The sequence below is a fragment of the Cyprinodon variegatus genome, unplaced genomic scaffold (genome assembly GCF_000732505.1).
Source record: "Cyprinodon variegatus isolate N-32 unplaced genomic scaffold, C_variegatus-1.0 Scaffold24, whole genome shotgun sequence".
Classification (NCBI taxonomy): Eukaryota; Metazoa; Chordata; class Actinopteri; order Cyprinodontiformes; family Cyprinodontidae; genus Cyprinodon; species Cyprinodon variegatus.
Genome location: NW_015150477.1, coordinates 1,245,149 through 1,264,711, shown reverse-complemented (window position 1 = coordinate 1,264,711; position 19,563 = coordinate 1,245,149). Strand labels below are relative to the sequence as shown.

Below are 19,563 nucleotides of genomic sequence, written 5' to 3'. Positions count from 1 at the left end.
CACTAAAGAGGGTCTTTACTTCCGCCTTCTGTTCTTTTCGGAGCTTTGGCGCCCTCTAGTGGAATGTAAAATACCTGGCTGCATCAGCAGCTTCATAAACAAGGTTACAGTCAGGTTAGTTAACCGTTTGCTGCAAAGGTACATTTTGTTGCTTGATGTTAAAACTGCAATTATAAAGATACACTGGGGGAAAAAAAACATTATATGATATGAGTTCCGCACTAAAGACAGAAGGATCCACCTCTCCCCTCCCCTCGGCCTGTGATGGGGGCGTGCTCAGGATGATGCCAGGACTTGTGGACTCACCAGGGATTCACTGTGGTGAGACGCACTGGTGAAGGTTTGAACAGTTCACAGCAGCCTCTTGTCCCTAACAAAGGTAAGAACAATGCAAAATCTATTTTTCTTTATCCATTGGAAAAATGCAAAAAGGTTCGTGTTTTAAATTAAAAAGGTTATTTATTCATAGAAGAAAAACATTTTTTTTGTTTTCTTTCTGTATGTGCGCTTCTTTAATGATGTGCGCGTATATGCCATTCTTTTGAGCTATACTTTCTATGCAACAGATGGTTGACGTTGAGAAAAAAAGACAATGTGAATGAACATTTCAAGAAGCACTACTACAGGAAATAAATAATGATTAGTCACTGAGACAGTTGGGGAGTGTCAAAATAGTTTCTGCCCAGGTAGAAAAAAAATAATAAGCAGTATAATAAATCAGAAAAAAAACTTCATAGATCTGTCATTAAAAGCAACATTTCAAGGTTTTTCCTTAATTAATCAGCAATGCATAAGAATCTAGAATTAAGCAGCTGTTTAATGTAACCAGTGACAATTTTAGGTCCATTGGAAAAGTCCAATAGAAAAGGGGGATTTTTAGTTTCACTATCCTCATTAATTTGTTACTTCCCGTTCTGAATGGTTTTCCTTGCCTGCAGATGAAGACCTGGGTTGTGATCTGTTGGGCTGCCTTTGCCCTGGTTGGTGCAGATGAGTGTCCTGATGGAGGCAGTTGTGAAGAGGGTCAAACCTGCTGTAGCAGCCCAAACAATGGCTATGGATGCTGCCCGTTTGATCAGGTACATGTGGTTGCACACCAAACATCTCTAAGCATCCAAATAACTCTCTACTGTGGGACAATACTATGTATCTACTGCTGGCATGTAAAAACAAGAAGTTTATCATCATCATCATCATATATTTTTATACCATGTATAAAAACAGAACTGAGTCTATGTTCTTTACAGTGGATACAAACAAATAATCTATTTTATTTTTCAAATGTATCTTAGATACAACACTTGTCAACTTATTTCTGAAATTCTTATTAATCTGTTGTTTGAATTAACCTGAAAGAAACAGTTGCCAAAATTCAAGTTACCCTTTTTTTTCTCCAACTAACTGTTCTTTTCTAAATGTTGCAAAAACTAAAAGCTCAGACTCAACCAAACCCCCCAAATTAACAAGTTTCTTATTCTTTCCTAAACTCTAGTAAAGACTGGCTGAGCTAGCAGTAGCAGGAAGTTTGCAACATTTCTTCTTCTGTCTTAACTGTCACCTTTTTTAACCCCAGTTTCTTTTTTAAATGGAAAAAAATAGCCCAACAAGGTATCTGTTATCATCAAAGTATTATTGACTTATGTATATACTCGTCCTGCACATCCAGCTATGATTCAGTGTTTTGTCCTAATGAGGTTCATGTCTAAGTTAAATTAACATAAAAGAAGATAATGTTTCGTTAGAAATGACTCTATAGTAGTGCTATTCATCCTGGATGGCGTTTTACTACTATATGAGCCTGATAAGATACCTGGCCTTATTCAGAGTGTGAGATAGCCGTAGAAACTTTGGTAGTCAAAATGTTCCTGCTACTCCTTTCTTGACAGGCTGAATGCTGTGGGGATCATGTCCACTGCTGTCCAGCAGACACACTCTGCAATCCAGACACGTCCAGCTGTGTGAACGCCACTGTGTCCATCCCATGGCAGGAAAGGACCTCTGCCCTCCAACCCACACTCTCTAAAGTATGAGTAACATCCCCTTGTTTTTGTCCACAAACCAGGTTTAATTATTTAGAGCGGTGTCTCTTATTCGTTGTCCCTGCAGTCCTTCAGGATGATCAAGTCTTACATGGGAGAGGACGATGATAACATCTGTCCTGATCAGTCACGATGCCCTGCTGAGTTTTCCTGCCTGAAGGCTTTGACTAAATTTGGATGCTGCCCTTTGGCAAAGGTAACCAGACAAGAAGAGTTGAAACACAGAACTAGAGTTCTGTTTCTAATTAGTTTATAAAGAGATACTACATTTGTCTGATAAAAAAAAATACCCAGAGAATTAAGAAACGCTGTAAATAAAATCTGAGTAACAACATGAAGTTAGCTAAAATAAAATATTTTGGGGGCTAATGTGAATCTAGGACCTTACAGTGTTTCTCCCATTACATATGGGTTAAAAAAAAACATAAAGCAGCAGGAAATGAACACCATGCATGCAGCAGAACATGGTAGTGGTAGTGTGATGTTATGGGCTGTTTTGCTGCTTCAAGACCACTCCAGCCATGAGTTTGTTAACCTTAAGCAGAGGTGCTGCTGGTTTTATTTTTTTCCACCTATTAATGATTTAAAAAAAAAAAAGTTATTTTTTGTTAAATTAATTAAAATTGGATTTAAGTCTGATTAAATTATTTTGGTGTGACCTAAATCAGGCTGCTCAGATTCTAAGTCCTCCAATATGTTGGAGTTATAACAAAGAGGAATGTGTTAAAATTAGAGGTACTAGATAACTGATGCAGCCTCTTAGGGTGTAAAAAGTACTTTATTTGTTCTTTTAGTCTAAAAGAGTTTATTTCCAACATAATATTTTCCTTATAATAATATTCTTCCTTGAACAGTTTTTCTTTATAGATGTATGTATGATAGTTTAAAATGACAAAGCTTCTCTTCATTCTCTAATTCTGGGGAAATTGTGTTTGTACACTGCAAAAATGATCTAAAAATGTCTTAAAGTAAGTGTATTTACCCTTAATTTGAGAAGGTAAATAAGATAATCACCAGTGGAATGAACATTTCTACTATTTAAATAAGTATAAAGTTAGATAATTAGATATTTTGCACTTGAAATAAAAGACTGTAGTTGTTTTTTCTTTTTTAAATGTAAATTGCCTTATTCCATTTGCAAAGTGTATTACTTAACTGAAAAATAAACTTACTTAGATTTCAATTTTTTTGCAGTGTAGCTATTGCTAACATATTTAATAGAAATGGCATAATATTGTCTGTGTTTTCAAACCTGTTGTCTAAGTAAGTGTGAGAGGATGTCAGAGAGGTTTGCTAACTTGATGTGCTCCAACAGGGAGTCTCCTGCTCTGATGGGAAGCACTGCTGTCCTGAGGGCCACCAGTGCAGCTTAGACAGCCGCTCCTGCATCAAGAAAGGTAGATTTCATTGAAGTGTTTGGCTTTTTCCTCTCCCGTGTCACTTTAGTTTATAAAAAAAATAATTTTTATGTTTCTCTTTTTTGCAAAAGAAAATGTGGCAGCAGTTTTGTGTAGTGATGGCGTGTCAGAGTGTCCTGATGAAACAACCTGCTGTGAAACTCCAGAAGGCAAGTGGGGATGCTGTCCAATGCCAAAGGTATGCTATGCAGTAATCAGATTTGTCATGTTTGAAGAGTGTCACACTATGAGCAAGATATGAAGGGGGTAAAAAGCCAAATTATGGATTTGCATGTCCCACGCTGACTTACATCCAACTTATCGCGTCTTTATTGTGTCTTATCGTGATCTGACCTGTGACTTTATTGTCCAAATAGGCTGTGTGCTGCGAGGATAAGGAACATTGCTGCCCTGATGGGACAACATGCGACACTGAACAAATGAAATGCATTTCCATATCTACCAAAAAAGTGCTGCCAATGTGGGCCAAGTTCCCTGCCAGGCTGAGGGCAGACTGGGAGAACCAGAAAGGTCGGCTATATGCGTGCCTGTTACTTAGAAAAACCCCATTGCAGGTTACCTCCGCATTCTGAAGAAAACTGGACCTTTGTGTTTTTCCAGAGGATGAAAAAATAACTGCCAAGGGTGCAGACGGGGATGAAACTGAGAAATCCACTGAAGTAACCACAGCCAATCCAGTTCCTTCCTTGAAAGAGGAAGTGACCCAGTCATCTGTTGCTAAGGCAGATGCAGGTGTGATTTCACTTTGTGTTTCTTGAAAGTATTATCAGGCATTATTAGTCAATTTTTAAATAAAAAGGTTCCACACTGACTTTATTATCTATGTAATGCACAGATGATTGATGAACTAAGGAAAAAAAAAACATTTTTGTAAAGAAGTTGCTGCAAAGTTGCCCCAAACTTTAAATGGAAACCAGACACCCCCACTGTTAAATGTTTAAGCTGCAATAAGTTAATTTTTATGATTAGACTGGAACATGAATATAGACCTTTTAAATTTTACACAATCTGTTCAAATCCTACAGAGTCTGAAGTCATCTTACATGCTCTCCTATATGCAGCTCATTGATCCCTTGGTTACCCCCTTTTCAGATGAGGCCAACAGTTTTTTATTAGAAAATGTCCTGGTATTTTAAAACATTCATAGACCAAAGCATTGCAGGTCCTCCACCTTAATTACAAAAAGTTGCTTTTCCATGCACTCTTTTATTTTTTGATGGGGACTGCAAACACGTCACCATAAAGCCCAAGATGTCCAACCTTGTTTTATCAAACTAAACACTTAATTTGAAGTGAACATAGGGATCAAAGCTGTCCCTTCTTAGGTTCCTGCATCAAAAACAGGTGAACTCAGTCTAAACTTTACAACAAATGATTTGATTATACAAGCCCTTAAAATGAATGTTGTAGATCAAGTCTATCAAGCCCAGTGATACCTTCATGTACCTGCAAAGTTTGTAGTTTTATTGCAAAGATCTACTATGATTTCTAAATTACAATGAATAGAAATGTGTAGCTAATTGATAATAGAGCTGTTAAAAGCTATGAACACACAAATTTGCTTACTTGACAAAGATATTCTCTTTTTCTTCAGCCAATAATGTACCTTGCAATGAAACAGCTGCTTGTCCTGATGACAGCACCTGCTGTAAAACCAAAGAGGGCGGATGGGCCTGCTGTCCTTTACCAGAGGTAATGCTTTTTTAAAGACTCTCTTTATTTATTTATCTAAAAAATGATGCTGTTTGGGGTATTAATGGATTTCCATCTGTCCAAACGTGTCCCCTTCAGGCTGTTTGTTGTGAAGATATGATCCACTGCTGCCCAAAAGGAAAAAAATGTAACATGGAGGCAGGGAAATGTGAAGATGCCACATGCTCTGTCCCCTGGTTCAACAAGATTTCGACAATCCCCAGAAAGGATGTGAAGGTACAGGTTAGGAATGTCACATGCGATGAGACCTCCTCTTGTCCTGATGAAACCACCTGCTGTAAAACCAAAGAGGGTGGATGGGCCTGCTGTCCTATGCCAGAGGTAATCTCTTTGAGTTCTAGCTAAAATATTTGAATCTAAATTGCGAAATGGGCTTTCCAGACAACTGATGGGCTTATGTTCATCACAATATGTCGTCCTCAGGCTGTTTGCTGCGAAGATTTTATACATTGCTGTCCAAAAGGTAAGAAATGCAACCTGGCAGCACAGACCTGCGATGATGGGCTCCTGTCCTTGCCATGGGTCGAGAAGACACCCTCAATTCCCAGACTGGGGGAGCAGACACGGATGGAGAACGTAACGTGTGACGCAACGGCCTCTTGTCCTGATGAAACCACCTGCTGTAAAACCAAAGAGGGCGGATGGGCCTGCTGTCCTTTACCAAAGGTAATCTCCTTTACTTCTAACAAAAACATTTCAATCCAAAAGTCAAGCCTCTCTAGTATATTAATGTTTTTTTTGTTTTGTTTATCTGACTATGTCATCCTCAGGCTGTTTGCTGTGAAGATTTTATACATTGCTGTCCAAATGGTAAGACATGCAACCTGGCAGCACAGACCTGTGATGATGGGCTACAATCCGTGCCCTGGGTCGAGAAGGTACCCTCATTTCCCAGACTGGGCGAGCAGACACGGATGGAGAATGTAACATGTGACGGAACCGCCTCTTGCCCTGATGGAACCACCTGCTGTAAAACCAAAGAGGGTGGATGGGCCTGCTGTCCTTTGCCAGAGGTAATCTCCTTTAGTTGTAGCTAAAACATTTGAATCTAAAGAGCAAAATGGGCCTTCCAGACTACTGATGTGCTTCTGTTCATCCCAATATGTCATCCTCAGGCTGTTTGCTGCGAAGATTTTATACATTGCTGTCCAAAAGGTAAGAAATGCAACCTGGCAGCACAGACCTGCGATGATGGGCTCCTGTCTTTGCCATGGGTCGAGAAGATACCATCAATTCCCCGACTGGAGGAGAAGACACTACAGAAGGACGTTACCTGTGATGCAACGGCCTCTTGTCCTGATGGAACCACCTGCTGTAAAAACAAAGAGGGCGGATGGGCCTGCTGTCCTCTACCTAAGGTTAACAAACCAACATTTACTACAGTTTATGACCAGCCGATTTTTAAAATGCATTTCCTCAAGCCGCATTCCAGGGTTTAGTTAAGAGAAAGAAAAAGTACATCCTTTTTGCTTCCATTTGACTTAACAGTGAAATCAGTGACAGGTCCAAATCATTGAATATACTCTATTAACTGCTGGTGAAGATTCTCAGTCATCCAGGTCAACCCCCACCCCATTACAGGGGACCAGAGCACCTAGCCTTTTCAGCCAGGCCAACAATTCCCTTTAACGACCCCCCTTTCAGAGACATAGAAAGGTGTTGGGTGTTACAGGCTATAGGAGAAACAAAAAGACCCCCATTCCAAAGGGGCGAATCCGGTCGTCTGGTTCAATTTTCATGTTTCTAAGCCAAAACAAGGCTTTGCTTTGGTCCACTCTATAAAGCCTTGAACTCAACGCTATTTCTGACATTTTGAATTGAAAAAGCTTCCTGGATGGGAAGCGAAACGTCTTCAAACTTTGAAAAAAGTCCAGTGAATTGTTTTTGAACTTTTTTGGAATATTCTATTAACTAATTATCAGCAGGTTCAGGCAGCCCTATTGTAGGCATAGGGTAAATAGTTTACTAGTAGGTGTTTGATAACACAATTGCATGAAGGAAATACATCCACAGCAAGCCTTCTTAAGTAACGGAAATCACTATAAGACGGTTTGGAAACGACTTGAGTGCTGATGATTTAGAGCTGTTCTGTAGCCACTGGACCCGAACACCTAGAGATGTGGTATTAGACTTAATGACTTGAGATTGAATGTTTGGTTACCCTCTGTGTCATAGGCGGTCTGCTGTCCAGACCATGAGCACTGCTGCCCTGAAGGCACCACCTGTGATGAGACCAGCACAAGTTGTCTACAAGCTTCAGGGTCAACCCCCATGTTCAAGAAGATCCCTGTGTTTACCACCACAGCACCCACTACAGTGGCAACAACAACTGAATGCTTGGTTACAAGCACACCAGAGACGAATGTAGAGATTCCTTCACAAGATGATGAAGAGGAGGGGACAGAAGAGGACAGGAATCAGTGCGACGAGCATACCAGCTGCCCTCTGGAAACCACTTGCTGCTTCATGGCTGCATCTAAAAAGTGGGGCTGTTGCCCACTGCCGAAGGTAAGCTCTGCTCTGCTTTAACGTCATGACCCACCTTCACCAACTCCTCTTACCGGCCAAGTCTATCCTGTGTTTTATCAGAGCTTTTATACGATTAACCAAAAGTTAGTTGAAGGGAGATATTTTTTACATCACAAAGAGGATTGTCCTGCTATGCATGTAGCAGCATCAGTCTATACTTCGCGTTAAGTATTGGACCTACAGAAAAATAAGGAAATTCAGCGTATTTACAAAGAGTTTTTGGACCTGAATACTTAATTCAAGTCAGACTTAAATCTCAGATTTAAGACTTATTGAGTTATGCTCTTTTCAGAGATAGCTCTTTATGACTTGAAATTTAAAGCGTAAGACTTGGACTTGATTTCGGACTAATTAGTCTCAACTTGTGACTCAAACTGACTTGACTATAAAGTCTTTAGACTCACCAGTACCTTGGAATACAATGACTTGGTCCCACCTCTGTTATTTGTCCCAGTTAAGCTCTAGTATATCTTTTCTTTCCTCTCTTCTCTCCATCCAATACTTGAAAACCAATTAAACTACTCAAACTTTTTGTTTGTGGAGCCCTAATTTTGACATCTTCTCACCATTTTCTGATTTTTTTTATTACAGACACAGACAGAAGTTAACACATATTGGTTTTGGTTTTGTTGCTGAAGGCTCATGGAAAGGTTTGCGAGGCTCCCAACTGGGTTTAACAGGATTAACCTAAAGATAAAAAATCTAAACATAAGGATTAAAGCGAGATTTGTTGTAAAAAAAAAAAAAAAAAAAAGACTTAAAGATAAAAGTTACAGGTTTAACTCCTCCTGGTCAGTGAACTATACTGACTTCAATCTACCATTTCTATTCTAATCCGTTCGCCTTGGAATCATAATCAGAAGTAAATGTTTAGATATTTTGGACTGTCTACATTTTTAAAGCAATATTTCATTTCAGTAAAATCAATAACATTATTCTGCAACCCTTTAGATGTTCTGTGGCTGTTATATTTTTTGAAAAATGTACCGTTTCAATGAAAAAGTTGTAGCAATGACCTCCCAAGTTTTAAAGGTTGGATTACCCCACTAAACATTTTATGGTACAGTGAAAGAAAAAGTAATTAATAAGTTTCAAGCTAAAGTCCTCTAGCTTAAAGAAAGACCTGCAGATTTTTCAGTCATAGTAAACACTTTGTAGGAATTTATCTTAATAGTAAAAGATGCTGATTATAGAATGGCCTCTGGTTAGAGAGTCTTTTCTGTGGTTTGTGGCTATTGTTTGTGGCGGTAGTTCTGGTTACACCCGCTTTAAAATGCCAAATCTTCAGTTTCATTTCCACAACAGCTCGTGATGTGTTTTTTTTTTTTTGCCTTGGTTTTTCTGTGGGACACGCATCACAGTACGTACAACCTGTTCAATATGCAATTTATTGTTTTCATAGCAGGTTATAAAATGCAAAATATCAGACCAATTTTGTTCTGCTTTCAGTAAGTTTATAAGTTCTCATCTGGTCTCGAAACAATGTAAGGAAATCATGAGCAGGTAGGAAGGATGCTTTATAAACACAACAACAGGTAGCCGAATACAAAAACCAGGAACAAAGTAATGGAATGATATGCTCTAACAATTTGATCATGCATGTTAAAAATGGAGAAGTAGCAGAAATTATTTTAGATTATAAAGAACCTGAAGCAGCAGCCGGATGTCGAAATAAAAACAAGCAAACAGGGAGAAACTTTTTTTATATATATAATATGTTGAATAAAACTTATCAAACTGTGATACGAGCTTAGATGGCATACTGACTAATTGTGTACTGACACAAACGTGCAATACAAAAGAAAAGTGCAGCACGGTTGGTTGTCATAATTCTTGAAAGAAATCCCCATCATGAAGTAATTTTTTTATATACAAGTAGATCCTTAAAAATAAGACATTTTTTGTTCCCTTTATGGCATTTTCTTTTCCGAGGAGAGTTTTTTAATATTTCAAACATATTAACAAAATAACCTCTTTGTTAGCCATAGCTCACGTAGCTAAATTGCGTCTCTATTTTTTCTTTTGTTTAGAAATTTATCTTTTTTGTTCAAACAACAGTTTTCCATGTGGTTTATTGTCTATGTTGAAACTAAATTGTGAAAAAAAGCCATTTTGTCATGTAGTTCTTTGGTTTTAATGCTTAAAGGTTGTAGAAGTTTGACATTTAGAGATTTTCCTGCTTTGTAATGAAGAAGGTTGGGTGCACCAGTATTTTTCAAAACATGGCAGCTTCACTTCTCTTTAGTTATATTACCATCAGGTCTACATTATTCAACTTAAGTAAATTGCGTGTTGATTTTTACTAATCCTATATGCATGGAGTCTGCAAGAGGCAAAATAAAAAATCAGCATAAATAAAAGTTTTAAGAAAGAAACAACAAAAAACTGTGAGGTTCAAAAGTGCAGGAGTCTTTATGCACCCCAATAAACTGCATTATTAATACCTCACAGATAAGTTCCTCTGATATTTCTGTCTTTCAAAGCTGCTTTCAATTCTGTTTTCCATCATAAGACATTCACAAAGCTGTCACACATTTCCACAGTGCTGTGACGTGTAAACACTACTGTGTTTCTCACACCACTGAAAAAAATATGTAAAGAGCTTTATTTAACTTATCAGTTTTTCCAGTATGCAATGCATGTGTGTTAGCAAAGGTAAAGATCTTCCAGCAACAATATCTACAGTTTTCTCGACATCCACCTGATCTCTGAATATTCTTTAATGTCACACAATGTTCCAGGAAAATGAAAATTCAAATTTAAAAAACACCATATTTTTCTGTGGTGGCTCACTTTTGGCTTTACTCCACTGAAAAAGAAGAAGTGACAACCATATGGCTGATATGAAAAGTGACACTTCTGTCTCTCACTTCTGCCTCCAGGCTGTGTGCTGCACCGATGGGAGCCACTGTTGCCCTGAAGGCTACAAATGCAACGAGGAGGAGAATACATGCCTCCAAGGAGAAGTTCAGATCCCGTGGTACACCAAAATCCCAGCCATCAGCAGAGTTCAGGCTGATGACAGCAACATGCGGTGCGACGACGACCACCACTGTCCTGAACACACATCCTGCTGCATGCTGTTTACGGGCGAGTGGGGCTGCTGCCCGCTGCAAAATGTGAGATGAGAACCAGAAGCTTTGACAGGAAAATATTAAGTGCTGTATCACTGTACGTTAGCTCCATCAGGGTTTGCTTATGTAAAATAAGGGCCGATGTTCTCTGTGTGTGCAGGCTGTGTGCTGCTCAGATAAGGAGCACTGCTGCCCACAGGGCTACAGCTGTGACGTCCTCTCTAAGACCTGCCAGAAGGCCATCATGCTGCAGCTGGAGACTCTCCCACTGACACCAGTGTTTCTACCGGAGTACCATCTTCAGTTAACTCCGTTAAAACACAAAGATGTCCCGTGTGACGAGCAGACCAGCTGCCCTGACAACGAGACCTGCTGCAGGACATCATCCACCACCTGGGGCTGCTGTCCATCTCCTAATGTAAGAAACGTGGCCCTTTGTGACCCAATAGCTTAAGCCAGGGGTTCCCAAACATTTTAACCCATAAAAAATAATGTGATAGAAAAGCGACCCCTGAAAAAAACACATATATTAAGAAAATCCATCCATTTTCTGACACGCTTTAACCCAAGTGGGGTCACGAGGGATGCTGGTGCCCATCTCCAGCTGTTCACGGGTGAGAGGGGGAGTACACCCTGGACAGGTCGATAGGTCCATCGCAGAAGAAAATACATATATCAACTAAATTAAATTCTCTATTTTCATTTATACATATAAAGTGAAATGATTTTATTCATTTGTAAACAAATATAATTTTTTGAATGACATTTCACTATTTACGTCATCCTTTTAAATGTTTTTTGTATTTATTTAGATTTACATTTCATTAGTTATTTAAACGTATATCCAATATTTCAGTTTTGTTTTAGATGTATTTTTTTTACAGGACATTCATTTATTTCCCGATATATTTCGCCCATTCATATGGCTCGGGGATCACATCACAATGTTTGCGAAAAGCATCTTACAAACCTTCACTTGGTGTCTTGCAACCTCCACTTTGGGAACCCCTGACTTTAAATGACTATGCAGTTTTATTTCTGTTGTTGAATCAGATGATTAAAGGAGGAAAATATGTTTGATTTTCCACCATGTCCCAACACCATCAGCTTTCGACCTCATAGGCAACTCTGAACTAACCAAAATAGAATTTGCACATCAGCCCCACTTCCATCATAATATAGCAACTGTTTTCTCAAACTTTGCAGCAATTTTTCAGCTTAAGCAACATTCAATTAGAAGAGATATTTGATGAAGATCAACACACCTCTTAATGCTGAACCGTTGAACTATATTCTGATTAGTACAGCTTATGATTAATTCAGCTCAGTTTAGCACGAATGGCATTAAATGTTAGATTTAATCGTAGATTTTGTCTCAGCATCTCTAATCTTTTTAGCCTTTCTAAATTTGGTCAGGTGAGAAAACCTAAAGGTGTAGTCTGTAACTATTTTTGGTTAAATAAACTTTTAGTTGTGACTATCTGACTGTGTTGTATAAAGTAGCAAAGGTAATCTCTCTTAGTTATTATTTTACTGTAGTACCTCCTGTGTTCTCTACAACTAAACAAATCCAACATGATTGCCAACTTTGACTCATAGACTTGTGCAGAGGTGGGTAGAGTACACAACAATTGTACTCAAGTAAGAGTAGCACTACTATAATAACATTTTTTTTACTCAAGTAACAGTAAAAAATAGTCATCCAAAAAATTACTCAAGTAAAATTAAAAAAGTATTTGCTTTTAAAGGCCCCTTGAGTACCGAGTAACTGTTTGATAATAAGAGATTTAATTTTTATAATTGTTGCTGGCAAACAGACTTTATGTGCAAGTTCTGGCAATTTATAGACTCAAATGCCTAAAGAATACAAATAAATGTCATGAATATACAGAGAAGAATGGATGAGAGGTGAAACGTCCTCTATGGAAAAGCAAAAATAAAAAAAATTCACGTCCAGTTGCCTAGACTGAACTTTTTCAAGCTTGACCATGACCTGGATGACTGAGAATCTTCACAGATATTATACATAGTAGAACAAATTCATACAGAAGCAATACTTTTACCATTTTTGTTTAACATAAAACTTAGAAAACCAATCCTTACAATGAAAATTGTTAGGACACGGTAACAAACTTCCACAGATAATATCTACTGTTTATTGTTTTCTTACCTGATTGTGGAATAGTTAAACTTACTCACAGAACTGAATAGTCAGAGATTTTACTCAAATAAGAGTAACGATACTTTACAAGAATATTACTCAAGGAAAAGTAAGAAATATAGCACGTAAAAGTAATCTTAAACGTGCATTTTTTCAAATGTTACTCCAGAAAACATAGTAAATGTAACTAATTACTACCCACCTCTGGACTTGTGTAATCATTCGGAGGAAGCAGTGAGTCATCTTTTACATGCAGCTGTGCAGATGAGACGCCTCAGTCCAATATCCAGCCTAAAACTAACTTCAGTATAGTGCTGGTTTAAATGCTCCCCAGACCTACATTACATGTAATGTCAGTCTGTATTTTTAAACATTAACCTAATTAAGGAAGTGAATGAAAAGTAGACTTAATAGCATTTAGATTAGATTAGATTAGATGAGCTTTATTGATCTCACAGCGAAGAAATTCACTGGTCACATATTGGCAAAGAAGTTACAGAAGGTGCAAACAGGGAGGAAAGAGGTGCATTAAGAATAAGCAATATATATACAGTATATCCAGATATATGCAGTATATCAAGATAAATAGGATTAAGATGCAATGTATTTCTTGTGTTCCATCTGCTATCCTTTAAATTTTTTTTAAAGGATTTTTTCTTTATTGCACCCATAAGCAATTATTCTCAGCATCAGGGTACTTTTAACATGAGTTGCATGGGTTTATTTAACTTAGAGCGCCCTCTGCTGTCCCCACAGGCTGTATGCTGCAGCGACATGAAGCACTGCTGCCCTCAAGGCTCCACCTGCACTGATGAAGGTTCCTGCACCCAGAGCTCGCCACTCGACTGGCTGAACTGGAACATGTTCCTCGCCAACAAGAAGAGAGCACTTATTCTATGAGAATATTAGGATGCTGAGATTATGTCTAAATTAAAAAAAAAACAAATAATAATAAAATACATTCAATACTTTTTGTTAGGTAATTGTGCTAATTGATGAAGGGAGCGCATTGAAACAGAGCTGTAAGTGTAGGTGGGCTTGGATTAAAAGGTTCCTGTCTGCAGGTTTTCCATGCAATACAAGCTCCTTTTATTCTCTTGCACACACAGTTTAATACTTGAAACTCTAATCTATCAAGAAGAAAACTGAAACACTCCACTTGCAATATTAATCTTCTCATTTAATCCCTGTCACAGTCTTCTGCAGCATTTTTTTTTTCCTAATCATAAATGATTCATTAATAAAACAGTTTTTCTTTTATTTCTCCTCATTGTGATTAAACAATAATCACTGTGGGTTAACTGTTACACTCTAATTACTGATGAAAAATAAAAATAAATATCTTAAGTTTGTAAATCAGTTTAACTCACAAGAAATTATTTTATGTTTAGGTTTAATCACTAAAACCGAATGTGGATTTTATCTAGTGCAGCGTATTGAAGAACTGATCTGATTTCTCTGTTTTCCATCCAAACAATAAACAAGAAATTAAAACTTTCATCTTTTTGTTTGTCGTTCTTTGCTGTGTAATAATATAGTAAATAGCATTTAGTCAAAAAGCTTCACACCTATTTACTGATACAATAAAAGCTTTTCCTTTTTTTCTTTGTGGATGCATCCAGGGGTGCAAAAAGTTTAAGTAAAAATAGACCTGGAAACTTCTATCATCCATCCATCCATTTTCTGTCATGCTTATCCCAAGTGGGGTCGTAAGGGATGCTGATGCCTATCTCCAGCTGTCTACAGGCGAGAGGCAGTAAACACCCTGGAAAGGTCGCCAGTCCATCACAGGGCAAACTTCTATCTATCTTTTTTAATTAAAAGTATAATAACTATTGTCTTTTTTATTTTTAGCTGCTCTGCAATAAATCAAACATGCAATATTTGAATGAAAGAAGGAAAGCAGCCTGATTTCAAGGGATCAATAAGTAATTGTTGATCTAACCAGTCAGCTTTTCCTGATTAGAAACAAAAGGAAATAGTATATATCGACACAAATTGTTTGTATTTTCTTTTCCTACTTTTCCTTTATTTGTAATTTCAGAGAAGGAATCATGACAAAGTTATGACTCAGTCTTGCTTATTAAGCCAGCTGTAATAAATATATAGAGAGAGCTTAAAAACAGAATAAATGATTAAACCATTCTTAACACAGAAGGGACATTCTTCTGAAGGACATCACTTAATAGGTTCCCAGGTCTGGCTTCTGCACTAACAAAGTGCCACTGTTCAGATTAAGTTAGGTGTAAAACAGAAAGATGAGATAAGTTGACAAAGCAGCAGAAAAATGATTCAGTTTTCAAAATATTTTATGTGAAAAAAAAATCCATATAGACATCAGTCAGGAAGGCAGCTTTGACTCTGAGCACCTTGAACAGCGTTTGGTGTTTTTTTTTTTTTGGTGCAGAAATTCATACCATAAACAATATGGTGATACTTTCAGGGTTTTGGATTTTGGGATTACTGGTATGATGAAAAAATGAAAATATTAAGTAATTATTTATAAGTGAAGTATTTAACTTGCCAAGAGGAGATCAGAGTGAACTGTATGACAATCACAATATAATTTGTTGATAAAAATAAAATGTTTTAACCTAGAGCAGGGGTTTTTAACGTTTTCCAGACCAGCAGGGACCCCTTGATTATATATATTGTATCAAATTGTGTTATATTAAACTGGTCCTATAGTCACTCTATTAGAAATGGTGTAATGTAATGAAAGTAATTTCTCTCTGGGATTATTAAAGTGTTTCTGATTCTGATTCCTGGTTGATGGGACGGGTGTTGTGAATGAAACGGTGCCCAGCTTTAAAGAGCTCCTGTGTGTCGCTGAATGTGTGCATTGATGACTGAAAATAATCTTCTGCCTCCATTTATCTTTTTACTACAGTGTGTTGAATTAATCTCAATGTGGATTTAAAGACATTTCAGTTAGTGGAAAAAAATTGCAAGGGGGGAATATAAAAAAAGTCTAATCAACCAAAACTTTTATGACCCCCATCCAGTACTTCTGCGAACCCCCTTGGGGTCGTGGACCCCCTGTTGAAGACCTCGGGCCTAGTTTGGTTCTACTGATCTCAGTAAAACCACCACTTCAATCCACCACTGAAAAAAAGAAAAGTAAATCGACCAAATAGGACTATTTTGGCTTTCCAAACAGTAATTGATGCCTTTTTCCTAATCCCTGAAATATAATTTCTGCCTTAAACGATTCTGCATAAGTGATTAGACTTCACTGATCTCACTGGTCATACTGGAAAAACAATCTAGAAATAAATAAAAAATTCCTTATATTAAGTGTATTTACCCTTAATTTGAGTAGGTAAATGAGATAGTTTACCAATGTAATTAGTATTTTTTCTCTTATAATAAGATAATTAGATAACATGCACTTGAGGTAAGACAATGCAATTGTGTTTTCTTATTTTAAGTGTAAATTATCTTGTTCCATTGGCAAAATGTCTCTTTTACCTCCTAAATCCAAGAACAAATGCACTTATTTTAAGAAAAAAATGACTTATCTAGATTAAATTTTTTTTCCAGTGCACAGCCTATCCCACACTAAAGAAATCTCCACAATAGCACTGTTTTGCTTGTCAAAAGTGATTACGTTTATGGCCATTTCTAGAAGGGACCAACAGAGGCCAGTGCCCCTGTAGTACTGGTCCTGGCCCTTGTTATGGCCCCTGTATTGAACATGTAATACTAAAAGAAATACTATCGGAGATCTGAACATAGTGAATGATTGCTCCCTTGGACCATTCTCATTTTTTTCTTTACGTTTCTGTTTTAATTATAAGTTAAATGATGGTGATAGCTTCAGTCATTTTGAGATACGGCCACAGTTTTAAACAGCTAAATGGTATTTTGAACCAAATAAATCAAATCTGAATTGATCAGTTTTAATTAATTTCTAATTCTGTTGTGATTAAAACTAAGTCTAAAAAACTAAGAAATAAGTCAAAAATATTCCAAAGAATAGCATTATTTAATCTTTTAGCAGATATTTGTATAGCAACTAACTTCCTTTTTTCCCCAATGTAAGGAATATTCTATTAATTTTAATAAAATTTCAATTTGAACAACATATTATTTAAATTTAACTAATTGACGTGAATGATGCAGATCCACGAGTAACTCTTTGGTTCTGCAACTCTCTAAATATATTTTAAGTTATTAAATATTTGCCTGTTATTTTGCTTTATGCTTTTCTGTGCCCCAATAAAAACTGGCCAGGCCCATATTGCATTGAGCCAGGAAAAATCCATAGTTATATCTAAATATGCTGTTAAATATACATTTCTTTTTTCTGAAATGAAAAGCACTAAAGTAAAGGAGAATCTTAGTAAATTAATTCCTCCTAAGTCACATACAACCACTAAAAAAACAACTGCCGTTAACAGTTTTCCAGCATTCAGTCATTGACTAATTCTAAAAGGAAGATAAACCATAAGGTGAAAATTGGTAAGTCTGCGAAGTTTGCCGTATCCAAGAAAAAAATAAACACAAGCTGTGCGGACAAGAGGAGCTTTTAGGGGATTCGAATCGAATCCCGTTAGCAGGACCAGATATATTTATATATTTGGCCTGACCTAAGGGCCAGTCAATTTAAAGGGATTAAGGAAATCAAAAATAATGATGAGCTGGTAAAGAAAGTATGCTCAAACATGGTATTGTTCCATCAGAAGTCATTTAATATTTAGTGCAAAGATTAATCATGACAAATATTTTTACTAATCATGACAAATATTTTTACTATTATGTTTAGCAACTTTTATCATATTCAGTTGTTTTTATCTGGTTTAGTGCACCTGCATGAAAGCTATTCTATTTAGTTTAGAAAACATTATTAAAATTGGCACTTTTTTAAATTCATCATATTTAACCTGGTTAAGAAAAGGAAAAACATTACAAAAAGCTTGCAGGTATTTAAGGGCCAAAGCGTAAATCTATATGCAAACCAACATTCACTGAGAATATAAGACATGAATCTAGATCCAGATATAAAAAATAGTTTATCACTCATAGACTCCTCTTATGACCTGGTAAGTGATATAGAGATTACCAAAATATCTTCAAATAAGGAATTTTACTGTCTAAAAAAAAGTCTATAGGTTAAAGATTTACAAAACAAATGCATATAAAAACTATACTCATAAGGTATAGTCATTTAATGCATTCCCCAAAAGAAATAAAAGAGGAAAAAAAGAAATGAGAGGAAAAAAAGAGGAAAAGAAAAAATATAGTTTATCAAAAAATCTTTAAAAGGAAATTATGTGAAAAAGTCCTTAAACTCTACTGCCAATAGTTTTTATTATTATTATTATTATTATTATTATTATTATTATTATTATTATTATTATTATTATTATTATTATTATTATTATTATTATTAAAGGCTTTTATTTTGAAGGTAAGTGGCTGATCTTCCGGTTTGTTCTTGTTGCTTGAAGCTTCACTTTCCTCTGTTGACGTATGAATCATCATTCCCAAGATGGCGATTCACCTGTTCCTTCGGTGATGATGCTGCTCCATTTTACACACTTTTTAAAGCATAATCCCTGGGAATAAGTTACCAACTAACTGACATCTTCGAGGGAAAATCTGGATTGACCCACACCGTCCAGGATGTCCACGGAGGAGCTGTCAGCTTCGGATAGCGAGGCTGTGTTCGCGGGCGCCGGGGAGCGATGGGCACCGGTGGGTGCCGTAGCCAGCCCCGAGGAGGAGAGCAGCGTTAAGCCGAGGCAGAGAGGCTTATCGTCAGCCACGGATGAGGAGATGGCCTTCCGGCTGAGGAAGCTGGAAGAGGAGCAGGACTTGTTGAACTCGTCTCTTTTAGCTCTCACGTCGCACTTCGCCCAGGTTCAGTTCCGCCTGAAGCAGATCGTTCACGCTCAGAGCGAGGAGAAGGAGAGGATGCTGGCCGAGCTGGAGGAGTTCGCCTTCAGGGGCTGCCCGCACGTCCTGGGCTGCAGAGCTCAGGATGCCAGGCAGCTGGAGAACTCGGTGAGGCTTTCAGGGCTTCGGAAAATACGTTTATTTATTCAATTACATGTGACTGTTTGTCTAGAGATGTGATTGAGCTTATCAGAAAAAAATGTAAACAAAAAAAAAATCTTCCTCCATGTTTCACAAACATGGGAACAAAACAAAAAAAAAGCCAAATAAAAAATAAAACATCTAAATTTTCTATATACATGAATTAGCGTAGGCTAAAATCAGGAACGAAAGTTGTAAATAATTGAATATTTACATCGCATTATAACACACAACCACCAAGAAAATATACTTTTGATAAATGATGTTAAATGACTATTTTATTTCAACAATGCTTCAACTATCCATTCATTCTTCAAAGCGAGATTTCTTTTTTTTATTATTATTAGATTAGGTATTCTATATCAAATAATAAAATGTAAACAAAGATCAGATATTTTGGTCTCACTTAGAGATGCTTGGATTATGGCTGAAACAATTAATCAGATTAATCGATTATTCAAATAGTCCTCAACTAATCTAGTAATCGATTAACAGTTAACTGGAGTGTAGAGACTCTAAAACATGCCTTTAGCTGACAGAGCGACCCACTTAAAGCAGTATTTATATAAAAATTCTAAAAAAAAAAT

The 19,563-nt window shown here is 37.0% G+C and overlaps 2 protein-coding genes across 4 annotated transcripts in view; both read left to right on the top strand.

Annotated features, from left to right (window-relative positions):
- Positions 1 to 189: 189 nt before the first annotated feature.
- Positions 190 to 14,415, top strand: LOC107096383 (granulins-like). 2 transcript variants are annotated; one of them, XM_015393017.1, is made up of 17 exons: positions 190 to 379; positions 939 to 1,079; positions 1,887 to 2,024; positions 2,107 to 2,235; positions 3,355 to 3,436; positions 3,529 to 3,635; positions 3,814 to 3,967; positions 4,058 to 4,189; positions 5,052 to 5,149; positions 5,249 to 5,491; positions 5,594 to 5,836; positions 5,941 to 6,183; positions 6,286 to 6,528; positions 7,346 to 7,678; positions 10,582 to 10,818; positions 10,934 to 11,191; positions 13,691 to 14,415. In XM_015393017.1, the coding sequence occupies exons 2-17, from the start codon at positions 939 to 941 to the stop codon at positions 13,832 to 13,834; spliced, it is 2,925 nt and encodes a 974-aa protein (XP_015248503.1). In that variant the 5' UTR covers positions 190 to 379; the 3' UTR covers positions 13,835 to 14,415. The 2 variants fall into 2 exon arrangements, with proteins under 2 accessions (XP_015248503.1, XP_015248492.1); XM_015393006.1 differs by lacking the exons at positions 5,249 to 5,491; positions 5,594 to 5,836.
- Positions 14,416 to 18,428: 4,013 nt separating this feature from the next.
- rundc1 (RUN domain containing 1) overlaps positions 18,429 to 19,563 on the top strand; it is a 7,946-nt gene continuing 6,811 nt past the window's right edge. For both annotated transcript variants that reach the window (XM_015393061.1, XM_015393054.1), the window contains exon 1: positions 18,429 to 18,943. In XM_015393061.1, the coding sequence (XP_015248547.1) occupies positions 18,563 to 18,943 (381 nt within the window). In that variant the 5' untranslated portion in view covers positions 18,429 to 18,562. The remainder of the gene's footprint in view (positions 18,944 to 19,563) is intronic.

Coding starts and splice junctions, on each gene's coding strand:
- LOC107096383 (XM_015393017.1), top strand. CDS start 939: ATGAAGACCTGGGTTGTGATCTGTTGGGCTGCCTTTGCCCTGGTTGGT. Junction 2,236..3,354: donor GATGCTGCCCTTTGGCAAAG/GTAACCAGACAA, acceptor GTGCTCCAACAG/GGAGTCTCCTGCTCTGATGG. Junction 6,184..6,285: donor CCTGCTGTCCTTTGCCAGAG/GTAATCTCCTTT, acceptor TGTCATCCTCAG/GCTGTTTGCTGCGAAGATTT.